General features: G+C 47.7%; 1 protein-coding gene across 4 annotated transcripts in view; it reads right to left on the reverse strand.

Annotated features, from left to right (window-relative positions):
• DOT1L (DOT1 like histone lysine methyltransferase) overlaps positions 1-13,190 on the reverse strand; it is a 66,410-nt gene extending 53,220 nt beyond the window's left edge. For 2 of the 4 annotated variants that reach the window (XM_033136465.1, XM_033136464.1), the window contains exon 1: positions 12,813-13,189. In XM_033136465.1, the coding sequence (XP_032992356.1) occupies positions 12,813-12,893 (81 nt within the window). In that variant the 5' untranslated portion in view covers positions 12,894-13,189. Of the gene's footprint in view, positions 1-12,812 lie in introns of all 4 variants that reach the window. The other 2 variants (XM_033136466.1, XM_033136467.1) reach the window with 2 other exon arrangements.
• Between the last annotated feature and the right edge of the window lie 11,284 nt (positions 13,191-24,474).

The raw sequence follows: 24,474 nt of genomic DNA on the forward strand, positions 1-24,474 counted from the left end.
CCCTCTGCCTGGTTCCCTGTATGCTCACTTCTCGCAGTGAGGGAATCGCCAGAAGGCCCTCGGAGCTGGACCTCAGTTTCTGGGCTGAACGATGGGGGTGGAGATGCTCCTTCAGGTGTACACACACATTCACACACACCTTCTCTACCCTCTTCCCTCTCCCAGCAAGCGGGAGGAACAGTCGTCTCCCACTGATCGCTTGCATGAGCACCTATCCATATTCACTGGGGAAGGTGTTCCAAGGCCTGGGTTTCATACAACCAAAAAGCCACCCCACCCCATGGTCTTGAGTAGCCAGCCACTCACCTCCCTTCTGAAGGTAGACTCACCCAGGGCAGGATGCCTGCAGGTGAACTTAATTTATATTCAGGCAGGATCCCCTGGAACTGGGTAGGCAAATGCCTTTTCTTCTTATGAAAAGTCAAAAACTGATAGTGACTGGCTGTGTTTGAAATTCGCACCTGGCTATCGGTCACTCGTGACCAAGTGAAGATTCCTGGGAGCCAGGATGGCACGTGGCATCTCCCCCATCTGGGGATCCTTGGGTCTGAACTGTTTTCACACACTAAGGCTCCATCCTGCAAAATTCTATCAATTATATATTATCTGCAAAATCAGAATGAATTTCTGGAAAACAAAATGTTTTTTCTGTGCATCCTGAGCAGGAGCAGTGAACAACGTGATAATGAATTATTGTTTTCTTCACTTACCCCAACCTACTGCCCTGCTCACAGCTGTGAAGAATAGCCCTACGTCATGAATGGTCTGTGTCACCATTTAGAAAAAAAGGTTGGAATAGGCCAATATATGTGGGGACTATCACAGGATCGAGTTGACTTTTCTTCTTTTAAGTTCTCAAAGCTATTAAGCGAGCTCAAGGTTGTCCTCTGAACTAGCCAGATGTTTAACTGAGAATCAATCAGTGTCAGCCCATCATATGGAAAATAAGACTTTAGAGCCGTCTTGCCCCAAAAGGGCAAGTAGACATTCTGTTTTGGCGACTGTAACCTTGGTCGAAGGAGCCATTTGACGCCTAGCTTGTTATATATCTGAGTTTATAACACTACCTGGGTTCCCCACAACCAAAGAGGCACCCCATCCCCCAGTCTCAAGTAGCCACCCCCCCCCTTCTGAAGGTATAATCACCCAGAGCAGGATGTCTGCAGGTGAACTTAATGTAGAGCTAGGTAGGATCCCCTGGGACTGAGTAGGCCAGGGGTCGGCAACCTAAGGCCAAGGGCCACAAGTGGCCCGTGGGGGTCGTTTAACTGGCCCAAGAGCCGCCCCCGAACCAAGCCACCCACTTGGCGAGTCCCCACGCGCTGTGCTAAACTGACACAGCTCAGCAACTCGCTTCCACGGCACCGAAATCCGCATCTGCACAGACACCGAAAATCACATCTGCACAAATGCTGGAAATCGTGGGCCAGTGTGGTGTAGTGGTTAAGAGCGGTAGTCTCGTAATCTGGGGAACCGGGTTCGCGTCTCCACTCCTCCACATGCAGCTGCTGGGTGACCTTAGGCTAGTCACACTTCTCTGAAGTCTCTCAGCCCCACTCACCTCACAGAGTGTTTGTTGTGGGGGAGGAAGGGAAAGGAGAATGTGAGCCGCTTTGAGACTCCTTCGGGTAGTGAAAAGCGGGATATCAAATCCAAACTCTTCTTCTTCTTCTTCTTCATCTCTGCTGGAGTAAACTGGCCCAGGCGAGGTAAACCTTGCCGACCCCTGGAGTAGGCAAAGTCCTTTTCTTATTTCCAAATGTAAAAAGCCAGTAGTTCCTGGGAACACCGTTAGAGGCCAGGGCAGATACAGAATGATATCAAACCAGCAAGGACTGTGTGAAAACCACGGTTAGACAGGCAGGAGTTTTAAGAAACGTCTAAAGGCAGAATTAAAAAGTGAGTTAGTTGGCTCTCCCCCTCATGGCCCCCTGATTCCAGGCCAACCATGAGCCACTGAGTGACTAACTCAGGGCAACTGGGATGCCTGCCCACGCTCTCTCTCTCTTGTGGGGTTTTAGTGGAAGGGTGTCATTAACACCGGGCCTTACTCATCTCTGTGGTTAACCTTTAATGAAAATGTTAAGAAGCAACGCTTCTCACTCACTCGCATGGAGGGGAGGGGAGGAACACCCACCCAAAAAGCAACACCCTAAACTTGGAACACTCATTTCAAAAAGGAATTTGACTCAGCGCCTCCCCGGCCCCTGAAAGGGAACTACTGTAATTCGGTTCCAGTTCAATTCACAGTTCGTTCAAAACTTTTACAAACCGCTCGGCTAAAGTATAAAACATCCAAAGACACACACACAAACGGTACGATAGCAATTGTTTTGTTTATTTTGCAACAATTTTGATCCTTAGGCTTAAAAAGCAGCATCGCTTTTCAGATGGGTAGAGTGACAACTAGACATACCGTCACAGCGACCGCAACCTGAGGTTTAAGGTACCATTTGGCAATTGGATTATACTGTGCAGCTGAGTTTCTGACACTGGTTGTAGTTCAAAACACCTGGAGAATGCTGGGTTGGGAAAGGCTGACACCCAACATCAGCTGAGCCACAGAAGTTGTTGTCCTCAGGCAGCGTCAGCCCAGGGCAAGCGGAGTTTATGGAGCTGGGAGGGAGAGGATCACATGGGCACCTTTCCGGCAATTCGAAGATGGGAAAAGCCACAGCTCAGTGGGAGAGCACTTGCTTGGCATGCAGAAGATCTGAGGCTTCATCTGCAGCATCTCCAGGTAGGGCTGAGATAAGAACTTCAATCCTAAAAAAAAGGTCAACAACTCTGGTCGGCCCTCACGCATGTTCACTTCATCAAATCCGGCCCTCTTTGAAAAAAGTTTGGGCACCCCTGCTGTAGAGCCATTGCTGGTCAGGGTAAACAGCAGTGAGCAAGGAGGAGGAACGGTCTCTGACTAAGTGCGAGACAACTTCCTGTGGTCCTAAGACAGCCACATCCATCCTCCAGAACCAATTCTGCTCTCGGGAACCACGGCAGATATTTGATGCCGCTTAAAACTGACCTTCCACTCAACAAATGAAACTGATTTTCAAAAATGATACATGGGAAAAAACACGAGAGAGAGGCATTGCACATACCTCTGTAAATCAAGATATCTTTAATAAAAATACATTTAAAAATGATTATGAAGACCTCCCTGTTCCGAAAAGGCTTTTTTGATCTCTAGGAGTTTCTGTTTCTGTTTCCTAGCTCACCTTTGCTGTGTGTGTGTGTGTGTGTGTGTGTGTGTGTGTAAGGAGGGAGCAATGAGAGTGTTTGCAAACTCCTAGCAAGTTAAAAATAAAGAAAAACTACTGCTGGTATAAAGGCAGTAGCCACAAATGCAAAGGTTGGGGGGGTCAGCTTCAGAAAAAAACCACTTTCTGAGTCATTGAGTGGGTGGGGAAATTAGGGAGGATTATTCAAACTCTGCACGATTCATCTTACCCAGATAAGAAGAACTACGCACTGTTGATTCATTAGAGAGGGAGAGAGAGGAAAAAACTCTTCATGTTCCCTTTCAGGAAATAGGGAGATGGGAGAAGTGGGAGTCACACCCTTCAGTGTTACATGAAAGCCAGTGGGAGGGGGCTCTGTCCTCCCAATGCCTTAATTAGCAATATGCGGGGGGGGGGATACATGCTTTCAGGTCATCCTCCGAGCTCTGAACATCGTGACACCAACAGCAGCTGAGCAATTATGCAAATCCAGCTGTGACTGCAGCAATTCTAGATTTATCATCCCAAAGTACACAGGGTATAGACGTACAAACACACATACATGTTTCAACTTTAAACAGGCCCCAACCATGACAAGAAGCTCTGGCCGATGAGCTATTCAGACCATCTCTATACCATTCAACCTGGAGGAAAATCTCAGGCGGGGGTTCAGGAGCCAAACAGTGTTAGAAACTCTAGATATATAAGCTAGGCGCCAAAACATAATGCCTAGTTGCCATTTTTAGGCAAGGCAGCTCTCAAGTCTTATTTTCCAAATGATGGACTGACTATGATGGATTCTCAGTTAAACATCTGGTTAGTTCAGAGGACAACCTTGAGCCAGGTTAATAACTTTGAGAACTTAAAGAAGTAAAGTCACTTGATCCCGGGACAGTCCACATATCTATTGACCTATTCCAACCTCTTTTTCGTAATGGTGACTCAGACCATTCATAACGTAGGAATGTAGGGCAGTGGGGGAACTGAAGACAAGCAACAACAATTTGCTATAACGTTGTTCAATGCTCCTGCTCTGGATGCACAGAAAAAGCATTTTGGTTGCTGAAATTCATTCTGATTGTGCAGATAAAATATAATGAATAGAATTCTACAAGATGGGGTATTGGTGTGTGAAAACAGTGAAAACAGTTCAGATCCAAGGATCCCCAGATGGGGGAGACGTCAGGTGCCAACCTGGCATATTCACTAGGTCACAGGTGGCTGATAGCCAGGAAAAAAATGCGCCTGGCGAATTTCGAACGCTGGCTTGTGGGAAGGGGAAGCTATCAGCTGCAACAGGCACCCTTTTTCGGGCCTAATTTCAGCAACAGGGTGGGGGCTGCCGACGCAAGGAATTCATAGATGAATGGACTAAGAGAGCTTTGAAAGGTGCAATAAAGTATCCCCCAAACTCTGCTTGTAGGAGTGGATGAGCTTCTTTAAAGAGGGTGGGCAGATGCACATTTCTAAGCAAAATTACACTGTTGCGGCGCGCTGCTGTTTCCTTATTTGAAATTTCACTGCAATTATATACAGCTAAGTAAGACCAATGTTAAACATCAGAGCAAGCTGAACGCAAGGTGTGTTACATTGAAATTGAAAACCACAACTTCTGTATTGGGGGGGAAGCTGAAATGCTGCAACCCCAGTAAATTACGCAAATAGGCACAGCATGCATAACCTTATTTTGCATATCCAACATTTGCTTTTTGCTTTTCTTTTCAGTGCATTCTGGTTGGGTAGCCTTGGAAAGGGGAACTGAAGTTCTGCCTCTGAACAACTGTATTGGATCGTTACAGCATTTCTACTGAGCTAACAGCAGACAATTTGCCCGTGTGCCTTGCAGAACATATGACCCCCCTCCTCCCCACGTCTGCATTTGATAAATTCTAGCATGCACACGCAAACACACCCCCAATGATAGCTTTCTGGCAGAACGTAAACATTATCAGGGACAAAGTTCAAGGACTGGTTCTCTGCTCCTCTGTTTAAGAGCCGCTGAGTTAAGCAGGGCTGAAAGAGCCACCCCTGCGATGTGGTGGTCAGAGTGCCAGACTAGGACCTGGCAGAGACCAGGGTTCAAATCTCTCACTCAGCCACAAGGCTCACTGGGTGACCTTGGGGGCCAGTCCCTGCCTCTCTCAGCCTAAGGTACCTTATAGGGTCGCTGTGGGGATTATAAGGAGGTGAAGAAAACCTTGTACACTGGTGTTACTCAACCTTGGTTCCCTGGGTTTTGTAGGACTACAAATCCCATCATCTTTGACTACTAGCTAAGCTAGAAGTGGATGGTGGGAGTTGCAGTCCTACAACATGGGGCCCACAGTTGAAAAACACCAATGTACCCCCCCCTTGAGCAACTTGGGAGAAAAATGTGAGATCCAAATAAATGCAATAAATAAATTTAATGTCTGGTTTATTTAAAGACACCCCCCCCCACTGAGAACACCTAAATACCTAGAATCATAGAACTGTAGAGCTGAAAGGGAGCACAAGGGTCACTGTAATGCAGGAATCTTGTTCTCTGCCATGGGGCTCGAACCCACAACCCTGGGATTAAGAGTCTCATGCTCTACCAACACACACACACCCCTCAATTGCTGAGTAGGCCTCCTCTGACCAAAAAATCCAGCACTCACTTGGAATCTCCAGACCACAATCCCAAAAGCTCTGCTTCACTCGAACAGAACCAATTCCCACCTTGCTACTTGAACCTCCAGCAAAGGAAACAGAGCAGTGAAACTAAGAGACAGTCTGCTGACGTCAGAGACCTCAGCTCTGAAACCACAAGGGCACCCTTCTTTCCTTTGGTGCCAGAAAGCTTCTAAGACAAGGGAGGAGAGAATATTATTTTTATCTATTTTTTACAGCTGACTATATACATACAGCCCAATGTCAGCAGGCTAGCTAACAGTGTTGTCCAAAGTGGATTGATTTCTAAAAAGCCCTGCAACGTCCCTCATCCCGGTAACGGTTTTGGATGCACAGCGGGGAAACGCTGCAGGTCAGGGCGACAGATGCAGAGACAGGCGAGAAGAAGGCACTTCTTATGCGCACAATCGCCCAACGCATGACCTATACCTGGCAGACACCATCGCGGGATATGGTAATGGGCTTTAAGAGGGGACTGGACGGAACAAGCCGTGGAAAGCAGGTCTAATGGAGCAGCGTTCACCACCAAGGTCAAGCGGAAAATGCCTTCCTAGTGCCAGATTCCGTAAGCCGTGCAACAAGGGTTGGTCTGACACTTCGATGAGGGGGCAAACCGGCACATGCATTACTGAAACCTGAGTGGGTGAGCCAGGCGGGGTGAGTTTGACTCAGCTCTGCTTGGGTACTTGGCACTGGAGCAGCAGAGGATGGGAAGCAGGGGATGGGCTCACTATGGTCCTGACTCTGTTGCCCCTACCAGGTAATACTTCCACTTTGGGACTTGAATCTGGTGCTGGAGGCCACAGAGGCAGCACTGGGGGTCGGCTTGTTTGCTACCCACCCATCTCTCTACTCGAACCAGTGGAGGAGGTTGCACAGGCGGGCTTCAGAACCCAAGGACGGTGCTTTGAGGTCCATACTGGGATCACCTTAACAGGACCTGGCAGGCACCATGGAAACCTGGGGGCGGGGGGGGGCTCTTTCAAAAGGTCACCTATGCATACTGTAGGGCTTTAGATTTGGCACGGATGCAGAAAGCAGGGTGGTCTGAGCTGCGGTGGTGGTGCCGATTGGGAATACCCCACAGTCACGATCAAGCCATTTCCTGGTGAGGTTTGCACTGGCAGCCAATCGGATTGCATGCAGGGGTGGGGTGGGGGGGCCAACTACAAAGGTGTCCCCCCCCCATAGACTTGCAGGATCTGATTCCTGAATGCCCTGAGAAACTCTTCCAGGCAACAGGAAATATACACACTAGATGCTATGGTTTGTTTGATGCGGATTTTCAGGGCATGCCGTAATTTCACTTTGCTCTGGATGTTTTAATTGGGGGCGTCTCCAATTAAGTTACAGTCAGAGCAGAGGCAATGGAATTGAGGGGCTTAAGTTAGGCATGCCCATTTATTTCAGGGCATCTACTTGGAGTCATTGGGTACTACAACCCAATATCATCCTCAGTAATAACATTTATTCTATACATTAATTAAAAATATAATTAATAGAAGGTTGTTTCAAATATTAGCCATACTCAGAGAAGGCCCATTGGAATTAATGGGCACAGATTAACTTAGACCTCTTAATTCCAATGGGCCTACTCTTGAGTAACTGCATGTAGCCCAAAATTTATTCTATATAATTTTTCTAGGGCAGGTATCCCCAAACATGGCCCTCCAGCTGTTTTGGGACTACAATTCCCATCATCCCCGACCACTGGTCCTGTTAGATAGGGATGATGGGAGTTGTAGTCCCAAAACAGCTGGAGGGCCAAATTTGGGGGTGCCTGTTCTAGGGGACTTACACACAGTTTAAAAAAAAACATGTTTAACAAAAAGAGCTTTACAGATTCTTAATTGCACCCCACAGCTAGAGTCTGCTCTAAAATAAAAGTTTCAATTTTAAAAAATGCATTGGGTTGGAATGTCAACAAACTGAGATGGTCTTTTGGAATGAGATTTATTACCCTGTGCAAACCAAGCTTGAAAATAACCCAGTGATGAAAAGAACTAAGCAGAGAGGCAACTGCACTTTCGATTTCTGTGAAAGCGTTAGGAACACACACAAACACACAGAGCTGGCCAAACAGGAAAGGGGACATTAACCACCATGCACTGCTCCCTGGGAACAGCCTAACAAGCCGGTCAAAAATAGCGCGCCCTCCTAAGCGGGCAGGATGTTTTGGAAACCGGAGTATCAACAGCACCAAGATGACAGAAAGCCAAGGCTAACATCATCAGCGTGCAGCGGGGCTTGCCCTTCTCTCCTTAAAAACAAACAAACCGTCATTCCTCAACCACTCACACACTTAACAGCTGACCTGTGCTGTGCAGATCTCTTACAGCCACTCGGGTCTCCACAAGGCATTTGGGACCCAGCCTCATTTTAACCGCTGAAAGGCATGGAAACACAACTGACGGAAATGCCGCAGGCCACAGAAATACAGTACTCAAATAAGCTCCTCAAATAAGCTCTGTGCCAGATAGAAGGAAGAGGAGGAGGAGGAGGAGAAGAAGAAGAAGAAGAAGCCCATTCTCTGGCAAGAGAATGCAAGTCCTCTGACCCAGCTGAGATGCTGAGCACAGCAGCCTTTTGAAAAGCGGTTGTCTCTTTCATGTCCACCATATTATACTTCCAAAAATGTTATTTCTCCCTCTTATGAATAATAGTATTTGGGGTGGAAATGTTATTTCCACCCCAAATACTATTATTCATAAGAGGGAGGGAGGGGGCAGCCACATTCATGAGATGTTTAGAATGCCACACATACGCACCACTGCAAAAATGAAATGAGGCGTCGTTGCCGGCGGGCTCCACAATAACCAAACATGGATCACAGTGGGGGGAAATTTGCAGGCATGTCTCTTTTCATGAAGGAACAGGAATTGAAGAACATTCTTTACTTAAGTCTGCATCCCTCGTTTCGCTCCTCATCCCCACTGTACATCTTCTTCTAACCAGAGGTAGAAAATGACCTTAGGGTTGCTTTTTATTAAACAACAACAACAACAACATGAGAGAGTTACAAGCATTTCCATATATCCTGTGGGATAGCCCAGTCAGTAGAGCAGGAGACTCAATCTCGAGGTTGTGGGTTTGAGCCCCTCATTGGGCAAAAAGGTTTCTGCATTGCAGGGGGTTGGACTAGATGACCCTTGTGATCCCTTCCCAACTCTACAATTCTATTATTCATATCTCAATCCAAAGCCATTCCAGAAAACACAGCTAATTAATTCTATTAATTTGTTTTTCTGTACTTTATCACCTCCCTAAAACAGAAGGGCCCTGTTACCTAGCGCTGAAGAAACAAAAAAGGAACCTAATCCTTTATATCAGTTTTGCACAATCCATCCCAACCACAGAGTATTAATTGTTCCTCGCAGCAGCTTATGCAAAATGAGTGATTGAGTCCAAATGTTGGGGGAAAGGAGGAATGCAACACTGGATTTGGGTTTGGAAGAAGAAGAAGAAGAAGTCTGGAAGGGGAAACCCTTAATTATCCCGTAATAATTTAATGCTCTTGGGAAACAGATGAAACATGCCTCTCCAAGAGCACACATTACAGCAGGCAAAGGATTGTGAAGTGTGGAAGTGTCAGAGGGAGGAACAGGAGGCAAGAAAGATGTTTGGGGTGTGGACCTAGAGGAGTATCTGCAAGTGGGTGAGTCATCCACAAACAGGAAAAGTAAGATTACTGTACTTTGAAATGGCTGGCCTGGGATGCAAAGAATGTCTGGGACTCAAAAGAGTGTGTATGGGGGGGGGGCAGGGAGCAAGATAGGGTGGGGAGAGCTGAACAGAAAAGGTTGGCAAAGGACCAAGCAGGCAACAGCTCTGTGTCCTGAGCAATGGGGTCAGGACAGAGAGTGCAAGGCCAGTGACAGTTGCATTCAGTGGGTCAACTGAGGATTTGGGAGGTTAAAGAAAGGAGATTATTGGGTGCAAAATAATAACAATAATAAAATGCTTTGGGTACACTGACCACACCAGGATAGCATTTGACCACAAATGGGAGGGGTTAATGAAGAAGCAAGGGGGGAAGTTTCCAAACAATCTACACACACACACAAATATCTTATCAAAGATGATAAAGGGCAGGGAGGAGTTTCTATTTACAATAGGGGGGGCAGCTGGAGGATCTCTTTATCTCATGGGCAACTGCCCAAGCCATCCCTCCTCCTCCTGCCAGGGGTGGGCAGAGATAAAAGCAGTTGGGACAATGAATGTAAATTTTACCAGGGGGTGGGGGACATTCCTAGGTTCCCGGGGGCCCTGATATATTATGTATTTATCAGCAACTTTACTCATGGAAATGACTCAAACTTACAAACGTAACAGAAACATTGAAGCCAATTGCAACAACCCCCCCCCCCACCATCTATACACATGAAAGGCAGGTCTAGCAGGTGATGCTGCCTCAGCAAAGGAGGCCACAAATACTTGAAAGCTTGAGGGCCAAAAGCACAGGAGAAAGGGGAAGGGAAGCTTTCATGCCAGAGCCAGGCAAGGAAGGCGCCACACAAGCCCTATCTCATCATTGCTCCCCTACAACTGGAGTTCAGAGATATGAAACCCTCATGTTTACAGAGTCAGTCTATGGCAAGCATAATGACTAGCAGCCGAGATGCGTTTCCCTCCATAAACGTGTCTAATTTTCCACTTAAAAGCCATCCAAGCTAGATGTCCCTGGCAAACTGCAAGGAAGTCAGGAAGCAAGGAGCACGCACAGGAAGATGTACCAAGCTGTGTGTGGAAGGCAAACCCGGAAGAGCCTTGCAAGCAGCGAAAGGGGAAGGGATGGCAGGCAAGAGGGTGCAAGGAAGTAGAGATCAGTTTCTCAGGAGCTGAGATGCAGAAAAGGGGAGGGTGGTGTGTGTTTAGCCCCAGAGAAGCTGTTCTGCGCAGGAGATTCAAATGGAAGAGCCTTCCTTGTGGAGGGTTTCTGAAGGGGGGAAAGTATAGATCAAAACACTGGGGGAAAGGCATAAAAGCACACAGAAAAGAGGTATATTTCTGGAAAGCACTCAAGGATAAAAGGGCAAATGTGGCAAAGAACATATTCTGGAGACACCTCTGAGCCCTGTAGTCAGACTGGCTTAATTTCACATCAGGATCATCTCCAGGTAAAAGTTTTGAGAACAGGAAAGTTGAAATATTAGAGCAGGGGGTGCTTGTGTGGCCTGTGTGTGCCTCCTGTCCTGCACAAAAGGAAAAATTTGCATCCATTGCTCCTCCTACTTTCACCTCTGCCCCACCCACCCCTGGTATGTGGCCCTCAGCAGATCACCACTCCACCTGGCATTGCGAGGGAGGTCAAATTTTAATATGGGAACATGTGGAATGCTGAGAGGGAGTGAGTTCTGCAGGCGTGAGGAGCTGATGCAGTCCAAGTGAGACATCATGTGGATGAGTAGCACTGGGGAGTTGAACCAATTTCTAATGCACGTGTGAAGCGTTTGGTGTGAAGGGCGACCTTCAGAGCAAAACAATGCACGTATGACCTCCTTGCCCTTTGCATAACATTGTTTCCTCACTAAGAAGAATCCAGTTGCATCCCACATCTGTTCCCCCCCCCAAACATAATACCTGCCCTGGCAGGAAGGCCCCCACCCCCACATCACCAACTTAACACACACAATTTCTGGATTGCCCCTTGGGTAATAACTCCAACCCAAATTCACCAATAGAAGTTCAACCCATGGAAGTTCCATTTCCAAGCAGCCAAACTTCCCCCATATAACAGCCCCCCAATGCAACCCACTCAAGTGGCAAAGCGCTCCCCATTCACATAGCCCACCCCCACGCTTTTGCACAGTGGAGTTCCTGACATATAATTTTGTCACATTCCTTCTCCCGCCCCCCTCTGCTTCTTAACACTTCCAATTGCTCCCTACCCCCCCCCCAGCCACATAGACAGCAAATTATTCCATGTGTGCACACAACGTATGATTTCCCCCCTAATGGGGTACCCCTAGACACCCATTACCACAAAACATCCCCAATTGTAGCCCCCAGGGAGGATACAGAAACCACCCCTATAGAATAAGCCTCTATGAAGCCTGTTTCCTCCTTACAACCAACTATACTGCACTCTCCAAGTTCCCCCAAATAATAACCCCAATACCAAAGCAGCCCCCAAAATCTCCCTCCTGAACTGCCGATATAGCAACCACCCCGCACCTCCCTCCCCAACTCGTCCCCACATAATCCGCCAAACTGACACTGAATCCCCCAACCCCCCCATAACGGCAACCCCTGAACCTTATACATCCCCCTTCCCAATATAGCAACCCCTCAAAATCCATCTCCCCAACTCCCCCATACGTCACCCCCCAAAAAACTTACACATCCCCCAAATACCACATATGGCAACTCCCAAAATGCTCCTCCCCACACATAACAACCCCTCAAAATCCCTCTCCCCAACTCCCCCCTACGGCAACCCCCCCTAAACTTACATATCCCCCCAGGTGACAACTCCCCAAAAATCTCCCCCTACATAGAGCAACCCCACCCCATCAGCACAACTGCCCCCCAATGCACTCAAATCCCCAAATACCCCATATGGCAACCCCCCCCCAATACCCCTCCCCGCATACAGCAACCTCTCGAAAGAAAAACAGAAAAACTCAGGTGACACAGCAGCCCATCAAATCCCCCACCCCAACAGACTCCCCCCCAAATGTATTCAAATTCCCCCATATGGCAACCCCCCCCAAATACCCCTCCCCACAACTAGCAACCGTCCCCCCCCCAAAAAAACCCAAAAGCCTCATATAACCCCAAGTGACACAGCAGCAGCTCGAATCCCCCCCCCCCCATAAAAATGCAGGAGACAAGACAGATCCCCCACCCCGCTGCCTCATGACCCCCAACCCTGCCCCCCTCTCCTTCGCGGGGGGGGGGGCTCCCCTCCCTGGGCCTCCCGCCTCCCCCACGACTCACGTAGACTGGCAGGGGCCACGGGTAGACGGCCGGCTCGGCTCCCACGGGCGACTTGAGCCGCAGCTCCAGCCTCTCGCCCATGTTGGCGGCCGAAGGGACCCCGGCGCGGCGGCGGCGGCGGCGAGGGAGCAGGAGAGGTCAGGTCGGGGCGGCGGAGGGGGCCCAGCGGCGGCGGACCCGCACCATGCTAGACCGGCGGCGGCGGCGGCTGAGTAGGAGCACCAGCGAGAGGCGAGGAAGGAGGGGGCGGGAGAGAGAGGAGGCCGCTCCTTCCCCTGCTCTCTATTGTCGTCGCTCGCGCCGGGCCGGGCGCCTCGTCAGCCGCACCAACAGCGACGCGGCCGCCATTTTGGGCCGGTCGACCCCCCCCCCTCCCTCGCACACCCGGCGACGTCAGGGAAAGGAGGGGCCGCGGAGGATGGCAACGGCGGCGAAGCTAACAAGGGCGCAAAGGGAAAGGAGGCGGGCGGGAGATGCCAACCAATGTTATTTCCATAGGTTGTTTCGCTACTTTCGTAGTAGTGATAAAGCGCAGAATGGGATAGTTTTCGGGCGGGCGGGCGGGAGCGCGCACAGGGAAGGCCAGAACGCACTCCCCCCCCCCCTTACAATACATGGAGGTGGTGCGCACGGGTGGTTGGCGTGACCAACCACGAGAGTGGGCGGAGCTTCTCATATTTCCCCGAAATTAAAAAAAAGTGGGCACGCGGGGGCAACCACGAGAGTGGGAGGGGCTTGTCTTGTCTCTCCCTCAACACACCCAATAAAATAATAATGAAAAGCGTGGCGCGCGGGAAAATGTGAGGGGTCGCGCGTGCGCGCTGAGGAGAGGCACGCTTAAGGGGCGCGGGCGGCCAAAGAGAGAGCGCGCGCTTCTGAGAGAGAGAGAGAGAGAGAGAGAGAGAGAGAGAGAGAGAGAGAGAGAGAGAGAGAGAGAGAGAGAGAGAGAGAGAGAGAGCGCGCGAGCGCGAGCGAGACCTTCCCCCCCCCCGCGCTGCGCGCGCCTCTCTCAACCCAGCCCGCGCGCTCGCCTCTGCGCGTGCGTAGCCTTGTCCTCAGTTGCCCTCAGCGACGGCGCTGTCTGTCAAGAGGCGGCGAGCGCGCGCCTCGCTCAAGGTGTCTCCCTCACACACGTCGGGAGGTCGCGCGCGCGCTCTCTCGAGCCCAAAGCGGCTCGCGGACGCGGAGACACGCGTTTCTTCCTGAGAGGCGGGTTCACACGAGACGCACAGAGATGCGGGTCGGGTTCAAACGAACAAAAACCCTCCACGCAACCTCTGAGGAAAACAGGCTGATAAAAAGACATGCCTGAAGTGGTTAGGATGCATGTATATAAAATTTTATTAATGTATTAATTTCAGTGGGTGCCCTCCAGGGTATAATTTAACTGCATACAACCCAGAATGTGCTACCTGAGTGCAAACCTTCTAGGATCTCATTTTATTTTCATTTTTTTAAAATTGAAGTTACTAGTCCTCAATACTATTTCTCTGTTTTATTTTGTTTTATTTTAAACATTTATATACCAGCTCACTTATATTTCCATTTATATAGTAACTTAGTATATGAATAAGTTAGTATATAAATATAAAGGTGGCGGTATACAAATTATAAGCTAGAAAAACTTACAGTATATTTGTATGAGGTCGGTTAATTTAAGCAGGTCTGCTCTTGAATATAGCCCATTTATATAACATCAGGAGGTGGGGTAGTGTGGCCCCCCAGGTCTCTCTATCTGGCCCTTGGGACTCTCTGTAAGCCACACCCCTGGCTGATCTGGCACCACACCCTCCTTGAATGTTTCCTGCTTGGCCAGGGTGTCCTTGGAGGATTCTAATAATGCCTCTGGGTGACAGGCTGTAGAAAAGAGACCGCCATACAAAGGTCAAATCCACATTGCAAGTGGCCCCCCAGAAGCTTCCCCAGAAAGGAATGCGGCCCCCAGGCTGGAAAAGCTTCCCCCATCCATCATAATCAATACAGTATGTTATCAATATGTTATCTGCCAAATGAGCAGATTTTCTGGTCCTTTCTTATTTATCTGTAGGCAGATTTGTTAATTTTTTGTGAGGCTCGGGGAGTTGCAGACACGCGGTTTGCAGAGGAGGGTTTGAGAGCAACGTTTTGGACGTGCGGCAGATGCTCTGTCTGCAGCTGCTGGAACAGAACATTGCAAGGGGGGGGGGCGTCTTTGGAAGGGAAGGAGAAATAGCAGCTCAGATTGTCTCAGCAGCTCTAGTCCAGCAGGGGGAGAAAATCTGGTCCTCCTCGGTGCTTCCAGGGTCTGCAAAGGAAAACCGCGAGGTGGGGGTGAGGAGAAAAGAAATGTGAGTTTCCAAATCCAGGCACATCACTTCCTCTCCAGGAATCGGCTGCAGGTGTGGAACAGACCTGTGAGTCTCCATGCAAAGCTCCTTTCACTTTGGAAACGCAAAGGTGACGGATTAGTTTCTTTTCATTTGCAAAAGTCCATTCTGCAACATTGCAAACCCCGCTCCCTGTACCAAAATATGGTTTTTATATTGTAATTTTGGGTTGTGAACCACACTGAGATTTGCAGGGCAGGTAATTATAAATTTCATTAGGGGACGCGGGTGGCGCTGTGGTCTAAACCACTGAGCCTCTTGGGCTTGCCAGTCAGAAGGTCGGGAATTCGAATCCCCACAACGGGGCGAGCTCCCATTGCTCTGTCCCAGCTCCTGCCAACCTAGCAGTTCGAAAGCATGCCAGTGCAAGTAGATAAATAGGTACCGCTGCAGCGGGAAGGTAAATGGCGTTTCTGTGCGCTCTGGTTTCCATCACGGTGTTCCGTTGCACCAGAAGCGGTTTAATCCTGCTGGCGGCTAAAAAAAAAAAAAATCCTGCTGGCGGCTGGCCACATGACCCAGAAAGCTGTCTGTGGACAAAGACCGGCTCCCTTGGCCTGAAAGTGAGATGAGCACCGCAACCCCAGAGTCTCCTTGGAGTCGACTTAACCATCCAGCGGTCCTTTACCTTTACATTACAAATTTAATTTATTATTTTTATTATTATTATTATTATAACATATAATATACCCTCCAACATTTCTCCAATGAAAATAGAGACGTCCTATTCAATAGTAATAATACTAATACTAGTAATTGTATTACAGTATTTATACCCAGCCCATCTGGCCCAGCCACTCTGGGCTGCTTCCAATATATATAAAAACATTTTTTAAAAAAATTCCTACACAGGGTTGCCTTCCAATGTGTTCTAAAGGTTGTCTAGTGCAGTGTTTTTCAACCTTTTTTGGGCAAGGGCACACTTGTTTTATGAAAAAAATCACGAGGCACACCACCATTAGAAAATGTTAAAAATTTTAACTCTGTGCCTATATTGACTATATATAAAGTAATTCTCTTGAATAGGAATCAAATAAGCACAATTTTTCCCACGGCACACCACGCAACATCTCGCGGCACACTAGTGTGCCGCGGAACAGTGGTTGAAAAACACTGGTCTAGTGACTTATCTCCTTGACTCGAAGGTGATTCCGACAATCGCGTATGCCATCTCAATTTGGGGGACTTTTGTTAATCTACCGGTATCTTACCTAGAGGTTATTCAAAATCAATTTCTACGAAGGTTATCAAAATTACCCAACTGTGTAAGTAATACTGCGATACGCATGGAACTTAACACCATATCCTTAGGAAATGCCCTGTGGAAGCTCATTCTTTGCCACTGGTTATCACTATGGCACAATCTCCCAAACCTGTATTTGATACAATGTATGTGGAGGGATGATTTCCAGAGCCCATGGGTAAAAAACATTACAACTGAAAATCATGGCAATGGGAATCTCCCCTTTTAAACTACTGGAGCAGGATATAGTTCCTGCTAAAAGAACAGTAACGTGTAGATTAGAGGAGATGGACTTGCAGCAGAAAATGGTCTTGGGTAATGGTACCTGTTCACCTCTAAACCTTGGTTTACTACCCCCCCTAAAACTCCCAAATTATTTGAATTCCTTAACTTCCTTAGCTCATAGATATGCCTTTATAAAGGCAAGATTCAACACCTTCCCATCCAACGTGTTGGGAAATAGATTCTCCAATGGACAAATATCGCTCTTATGTGACTGTAATTGCGGAGCACCAGAATCGTTGTATCACATAATCTTTGATTGTGCTCTTCACTCATCGCCCAGGAGTAAGTTTCTTGCTCCATATTTAAAGGGAATTGCCGATGATTCAAACGAAGCCAAACTGAGATACCTACTGAATGATGAAGACCCTCCAAGATCACTTAACGGTTGTCAGATTTTTTATCAGCTTCCTATCCCAAAAGAAGAAAAACGGACTTCTGTGCGGCTTGGACAATCCTTTTAAATCATGACTCATGATGTAATTATGTGATACCTTAATTGATGTTTTTTTATAAATTTATGAATAGAGGGTGATGTTTTATGTTGTAAATTTACTGCTTAGTCTGTTACTTTAAAGTTCTCTTGAAGTTTTAAGTTGAAAGGCTAAGTACATATATGTTGTTTGAAAAATTGTGTGCGATGGGCCAATGGCCGCAATAAATAAATATCAATCAATCTCCTTGACTCGGGGCTCGCTTAACTCCAGACCCTCCCACCTTTCTCTGGTGAAAATAAGGACATCCTAAGGGAAAGTGGGACATTCTGGAATGGCTTCTGTAAATCCAGAACTCTCCCTGGAAAATAGGGACACTTGGAGGGGCTGATATAACAGAAACCTCAGCCTATGGCATGATCTTGACTTACGTGCCTGTTCTATGCTTTATACTGGTAGTGAGTGCCTGGCGCCTGCCTCAGAATTTGCAGAAACACCCAAAACGTCGTGGTTTTTAAACACACAGCGTGGTTTTGTGAGTTTGGACCCGCCGTGCCAAAAAATCGGGTGACATTACGCCAAAGTCACATTTCAGTCTGCTGCCGTGACTTTAAATGGCACCCAGCGCTCAAACAGCGCTGAAGACAACTGCCCCCACCTTGGACTGAGTTCAGCAACAAAAACTTGTCAGGGGCCCAAACCAGGCTAAGTCACACCAAAGTCAGCTTTTCGCCCACCATCTTGGTTTGCCCAATATGGGGCTCGAACCCACAATTAGGAGCCTGAACAGTTTGCCGACTGAGCCATCCTGCATGACACCGCACAAAGAATCCCAGGAACTTTGGCTTGTTATACATGCTGGAAATTGTAGCTTCTGCAATTCTCGTGGTTCGTTATGGGGGAGCAATGGGCTTTAAATGGTGTGTACGCAGCTGGCAGCTCACAGTTTAATTTAGAACCAACCGTAAGGGCAAGAATCTAATGTTTATTTTTGGAGGAATCATAGAACTGAGGACCAGAGATCAGTGGTTTGCCTGCAGAAGGCCCCTGCTTCAATCACTGGAACCTCCAGGTACGGCTGAGAGAGACACCCCCTCCTAGTCAGAAGCCCCGGCAGAGTGGCTGCCAGTCAGAGCAGGAAATACTGAACAAGGTGGACCAGTGGTCTGAGCCTATATGAGGCCACTTCCTAGGTTCCTCTTTAGCCAGGCCTTTGGCTGATAATAATAATAATAATTTATTATTTGTACCCCGCCCATCTGGCTGGGTCTCCCCAGCCACTCTGGGCGGCTTCCAACAGAAATCAAATACAAAAATATCAAACATTAAAAACTTCCCTAAAAAGGGCTGCCTTCAGGTTTTTTTTCTGAATGACAGGTAGTTATTTATCTCTCTGACCCCTGATGGGAGGGTGTTCCACAGGGCGGGCGCCACTACCGAGAAGGCCCTCTGCCTGGTTCCCTGTAGTTTTGCTTCTCGCAGTGAGGGAACCGACAGAAGGCCCTCGGCGCTGGATCTGATTAACATCTGGTGCCCTTTAAAAATGTGTTTGTGGGGGACATTATTGGGTTGCTTTTGTTTTATCTTGATTATGTATTTTGGGTTTTTATATTGTGATTTTATCCTGTGAACCGCCCTGAGACCTGCGGGTATAGGGTGATGATATTATTATTATTATTATTTAAATTTGTTCATTTAGAGCAAAGGATCCTAAATTCTTGTCCTTGGCATTTCCAGACAGTGTACGGAGAGTGAAGTTCTGGAAACATTCACATGCATACATATTTTATGTGCACATATTTTCACATGCAGCATCAGCGACTGGTTGCCAAGCAGGCTCTCTGAAGGGGGGAAGCCCTCAGCCAAGGAAAAGCACACTCTGGAGTAATTTGGGTCACCGACTAGGGCAACAAGGAATGCGAATCAAAAGTTATTTCTCCCCCACCTCTTTCTCGCCTCTTACAGATTCCTTCCCTGCCTGCGGCTGCGCAATAGGACTGTCGGCCACGAGGCATGTCCCCACACATGTCTACCTCCGCCCACAAAAGCTTTCGTGGCTCCAGGGAAGGGATGCCAACAGCTGCTCCTGGCCCACCTTGCCTGGTTGGCAGTTGTTGTTGTTGTTCAGTCGTTCAGTCGTGTCCGACTCTTCGTGACCCCATGGACCAGAGCACGCCAGGCACGCCTATCCTTCACTGCCTCCCGCAGTTTGGCCAAACTCATGTTAGTAGCTTCGAGAACACTGTCCAACCATCTCATCCTCTGCCGTCCCCTTCTCCTTGTGCCCTCCATCTTTCCCAACATCAGGGTCTTTTCTAGGGAGTCTTCTCTTCTCATGAGGTGGCCAAAGTACTGGAGCCTCAACTTCAGGATCTGTCCTTCTAGTGAGCACTCAGGGCTGATTTCTTTGAGAATGGATAGGTTTGATCTTCTTGCAGTCCATGGGACTCTCAAGAGTCTCCTCCAGCACCATAATTCAAAAGCATCAATTCTTCGGCGATCAGCCTTCTTTATGGTCCAGCTCTCACTTCCATACATTACTACTGGGAAAACCATAGCTTTAACTATACGGACCTTTGTCGGCAAGGTGATGTCTTTGCTTTTTAAGATGTTGTCTAGGTTTGTCATTGCTTTTCTCCCAAGAAGCAGGCGTCTTCTAATTTCGTGACTGCTGTCACCATCTGCAGTGATCATGGAACCCAAGAAAGTGAAATCTCTCACTGCCTCCATTTCTTCCCCTTCTATTTGCCAGGAGGTGATGGGACCAGTGGCCATGATCTTAGTTTTTTTGATGTTGAGCTTCAGACCATATTTAGCGCTCTCCTCTTTCACCCTCATTAAAAGGTTCTTTAATTCCTCCTCACTTTCTGCCATCAGGGTAGTATCATCAGCATATCTGAGGTTGTTGATATTTTTTCCGGCAATCTTAATTCCGGTTTGGGATTCATCCAGCCCAGCCTTTCGCATGATGAATTCTGCATATAAGTTAAATAAGCAGGGAGACAATATACAGCCTTGTCGTACTCCTTTCCCAATTTTGAACCAATCAGTTGTTCCATATCCAGTTCTAACTGTAGCTTCTTGTCCCACATAGAGATTTCTCAGGAGACAAATGAGGTGATCCGGCACTCCCATTTCTTTAAGAACTTGCCATAGTTTGCTGTGGTCGACACAGTCAAATGCTTTTGTGTAGTCAATGAAGCAGAAGTAGATGTTTTTCTGGAACTCTCTAGCTTTCTCCATAATCCAGCGCATGTTTGCAATTTGGTCTCTGGTTCCTCTGCCCCTTCGAAATCCAGCTTGCACTTCTGGGAGTTCTCGGTCCACATACTGCTTAAGCCTGCCTTGTAGAATTTTAAGCATAACCTTGCTAGCGTGTGAAATGAGTGCAATTGTGCGGTAGTTGGAGCATTCTTTGGCACTGCCCTTCTTTGGGATTGGGATGTAGACTGATCTTCTCCAATCCTCTGGCCACTGCTGAGTTTTCCAAATTTGCTGGCATATTGAGTGTAGCACCTTAACAGCATCATCTTTTAAAATTTTAAATAGTTCAGCTGGAATATCATCACTTCCACTGGCCTTGTTGTTAGCGAGGCTTTCTAAGGCCCATTTGACTTCACTCTCCAGGATGTCTGGCTCAAGGTCAGCAACCACATTACCTGGGGTGTATGAGACCTCCATATCTTTCTGGTATAATTCCTCTGTGTATTCTTGCCACCTCTTCTTGATGTCTTCTGCTTCTGTTAGGTCCTTTCCACTTTTGTCCTTAATTGTGGTAATCTTTGTACGAAATCTTCCTTTCATATCTCCAATTTTCTTGAACAAATCTCTGGTTTTTCCCATTCTGTTATTTTCCTCTATTTCTTTGCATTGCTCGTTTAGAAAGGCCCTCTTGTCTCTTCTTGCTATTCTTTGGAAATCTGCATTCAATTTCCTGTATCTTTCACGATTTCCCGCGCATTTTGCTTGCCTTCTCTCCCCCGCTATTTGTAAGGCCTCATTGGACAGCCACTTTGCTTTCTTGCATTTCTTTTTCATTGGGATGGTTTTCATTGCTGTCTCCTGTATAATGTTACGAGCCTCCATCCACAGTTCTTCAGGCACTCTATCCACCAAATCTAAATCCTTAAACCTGTTCTTCACTTCAACTGTGTATTCATAAGGAATTTGATTTTGATTGTATCTTACTGGCCCAGTGGTTTTTCCTACTTTCTTCAGTTTAAGCTGGAATTTTGCTATAAGAAGCTGATGATCTGAGCCACAGTCAGCTCCAGGTCTTGTTTTTGCTGAGTGTATAGAGCTTCTCCATCTTTGGCTGCAGAGAATATAATCAATCTGATTTCGATGTTGCCCATCTGGTGATGTCCATGTGTAGAGTCGTCTCTTGTGTTGTTGGAAAAGAGTGTTTGTGATGACCAGCTTGTTCTCTTGACAGAACTCTATTAGCCTTTGCCCTGCTTCATTTTGAACTCCAAGGCCAAACTTGCCAGTTGTTCCTTTTATCTCTTGACTCCCTACTTTAGCATTCCAATCCCCTATAATGAGAAGAACATCCTTCTTTGGTGTCATTTCTATAAGGTGTTGTAAGTCTTCATAGAATTGATCAATTTCAGTTTCTTCAGCACTGGTAGTTGGTGCATAAACTTGGATTACTGTGATGTTAAAAGGTCTGCCTTGGATTCGTATCGAGATCATTCTATCATTTTTGAAATTGCATCCCAGTACAGCTTTCGCCACTCTTTTGTTGACTATGAGGGCCACTCCATTTCTTTTACGGGATTCCTGCCCACAGTAGTAGATATGATAGTCATCCGAACTGAATTCGCCCATTCCTGTCCATTTTAGTTCACTGATGCCTAGGATGTCAATGTTTATTCTTGCCATCTCATTTTTTACCACATCCAGCTTTCCAAGGTTCATGGTTCTTACATTCCAGGTTCCTATGCAATACTTTTCTTTACAGCATTGGACTTTCCTTTCGCTTCCAGGCATATCAGCAACTGTGCGTCCTTTCGGCTTTGGCCCAGCCGCTTCATCAGCTCTGGATCTACTTGTACTTGTCCTCCGCTCTTCCCCAGTAGCATGTTGGACGCCTTCCGACCTGAGGGGCTCATCTTCCAGCGTCATATCTTTTATATGCCTGTTGTCTTTGTCCATGGAGTTTTCTTGGCAGGGATACTGGAGTGGCTTGCCAGTTCCTACTCCAGGTGGATCACGTTTGGTCCAAACTCTCCACTATGACCTGTCCATCTTGACCTGTCCATAGCTTCCTGAGTAATTCAAGCCCCTTCGCCACGACAAGGCAGTGATCCATGAAGGGGCTGGTTGGCAGGCATGTTATCAAAACACACCCCTGCCGCCACTGCGCCAAACATCCTATCGCCATCCCCTGGTCTGCTTTGACAGGGCAGCAACACGGCTTTCCTGTGGGAGGAAAATTAACTGGACCACCCTGACACGATTGACTGGACCTTTTAATATCTGTGGTTACACTGGTCTGTTAAGTGCTTTGCTTTCCTGGATGAAATATGGAGAGAGAGGGGGGGTGTGTGTTTGGATTACACAGGAGAGCAATTTGTCAGGCCCATTGCTCAATCTTGCTCAGCACGTTCTACACTGACTCACAGCAGCTCCCCAGGGTTTCAGGACAGAAGCCATCCCCAGCCCTATCTGGAGACATTGGAAATCGAACCTGGGGCTTCTGCATGGAAAGCAGATGCAACCTTCCCTAAAATTAAGAAGCAGCCTCGGGTGCAAAGGACGGCATTTCCACTCGGCGCTCTGCCCACCTGTCCCCAACTGGCTGGCTCCCATATAGCTCAGCTGGCAGAGCATGAAACTCTTAATCTCAAGGTTGTGGGTTTGAGCCCAACATTGGGCAAAAGACTCCTGCATTGCAGGGGGTTGGACTAGGTGACCCTTGTAGTTCCTTCCAACCCTACAATTCTAAACATCGCTAAACATTCCCGTTCCACCGTAGAAAGTCGCTGCTCCCTTTCAATTAACTTTCTACTAATATATAGGACCGGATGTAAAAACCCATCTCCTCCTTCTTGTGTTAATACTCCCCCTAATCCGACTCCTGATGCATCCGTTAACAAAGCAAAAGGACGCTGGAAATCAGGTCCCATGAGGATGAGATAAGATTTTAAAGTCTCAAAAGCTTGTTGGCACTGCTGGGTCCAACACACTTTATCTGGTTGCCTCTTTTTGAAAGCTGTGTCTCCAACTGCACACATGTGGCGCTCAGAAGCTTACCCAGAAAATAGTGGCACTCAGAGACATTACTGCCTCTGACCGTGCAGCTAGAACATACAGGTGAAACTCGAAAAATTAGAATATCGTGGAAAAGTCCATTTATGTAAGCAATTGTTTTCATTAGCTACTGGAGTTTAATATATGAGATAGACTCATGACATGCAAATTGAGATAGGTCAAGCCTTTGTTTGTTATAATTGTGATGATTATGGCATACAGGTGATGAAAACCCCAAAGTTGAGATTGTTAATTTGGGGTTCTCACCAGCTGTACGCCAAAACCATCACAACTATAACAAATAAAGGCTTGACCTTTCTCGCTTTGCATGTCATGAGTCTATCTCATATATTAGTTTCACCTTTTAAGTTGAATTACTGAAAGAAACGAACCTTTCCACGATATTCTAATTTTTCAAGTTTTTGAGTTTCTGGCTAGAAGCAATTGACAAGCCTTACTTTCCATGAATTTGTCCAGCCCTCTTTTAATGGCAAGTTGGTGGCCAGGGCCGTCTTAAGCATATCCGGCGCCGTGGTGCAAAGATCCCTCTGGTGCCCCCCCCCCCATTTCCCAGAGTTGTCGACCTTTTCCCAAGCTTCTGCGGGGATCGCTCTCCTCCCACGGAGGCTTGGGAAGGAAGTTGCATGCCCGCCAGCCATATAGTTGGCGGGGCGCAGCTTCCATCCTAAGCCTCTGCAGGGATCGCTCTCCTCCCGTGGAGGCTTGGGAGGCAAGCTGCACACCCGCCAGCCATATGGTTGACGGGGCGCAGCTGGCAGGCGTGCAGGAGGGGAAGGGGAGGCCGCCGACACAGATGTGCAGCTCCCCCACTTGCTGGGGCACCCCTGAGAGGCCAGCACCCTGGCACAACGCGCCTGTAAACCCAATGGGAAAGACGGCTCAGTTGGTGGCTGTCCTTGTCTCCTGCAGGAGTGAGTTCCACAATTCAACTCTGTACTGTAGGAAGAAGTCCTTTGTTTTAGCTCTCCTTAACCTCCCAGTTTTAATGGACACCCATGAGTTCTCCTGTTGTGAGAAAGGGACCCAAGAGGCTGGGTGTCATGGACTGGTTGGAGGCAGGG

Source organism: Lacerta agilis, chromosome 18 (genome assembly GCF_009819535.1).
Source record: "Lacerta agilis isolate rLacAgi1 chromosome 18, rLacAgi1.pri, whole genome shotgun sequence".
Lineage (NCBI taxonomy): Eukaryota > Metazoa > Chordata > Lepidosauria > Squamata > Lacertidae > Lacerta > Lacerta agilis.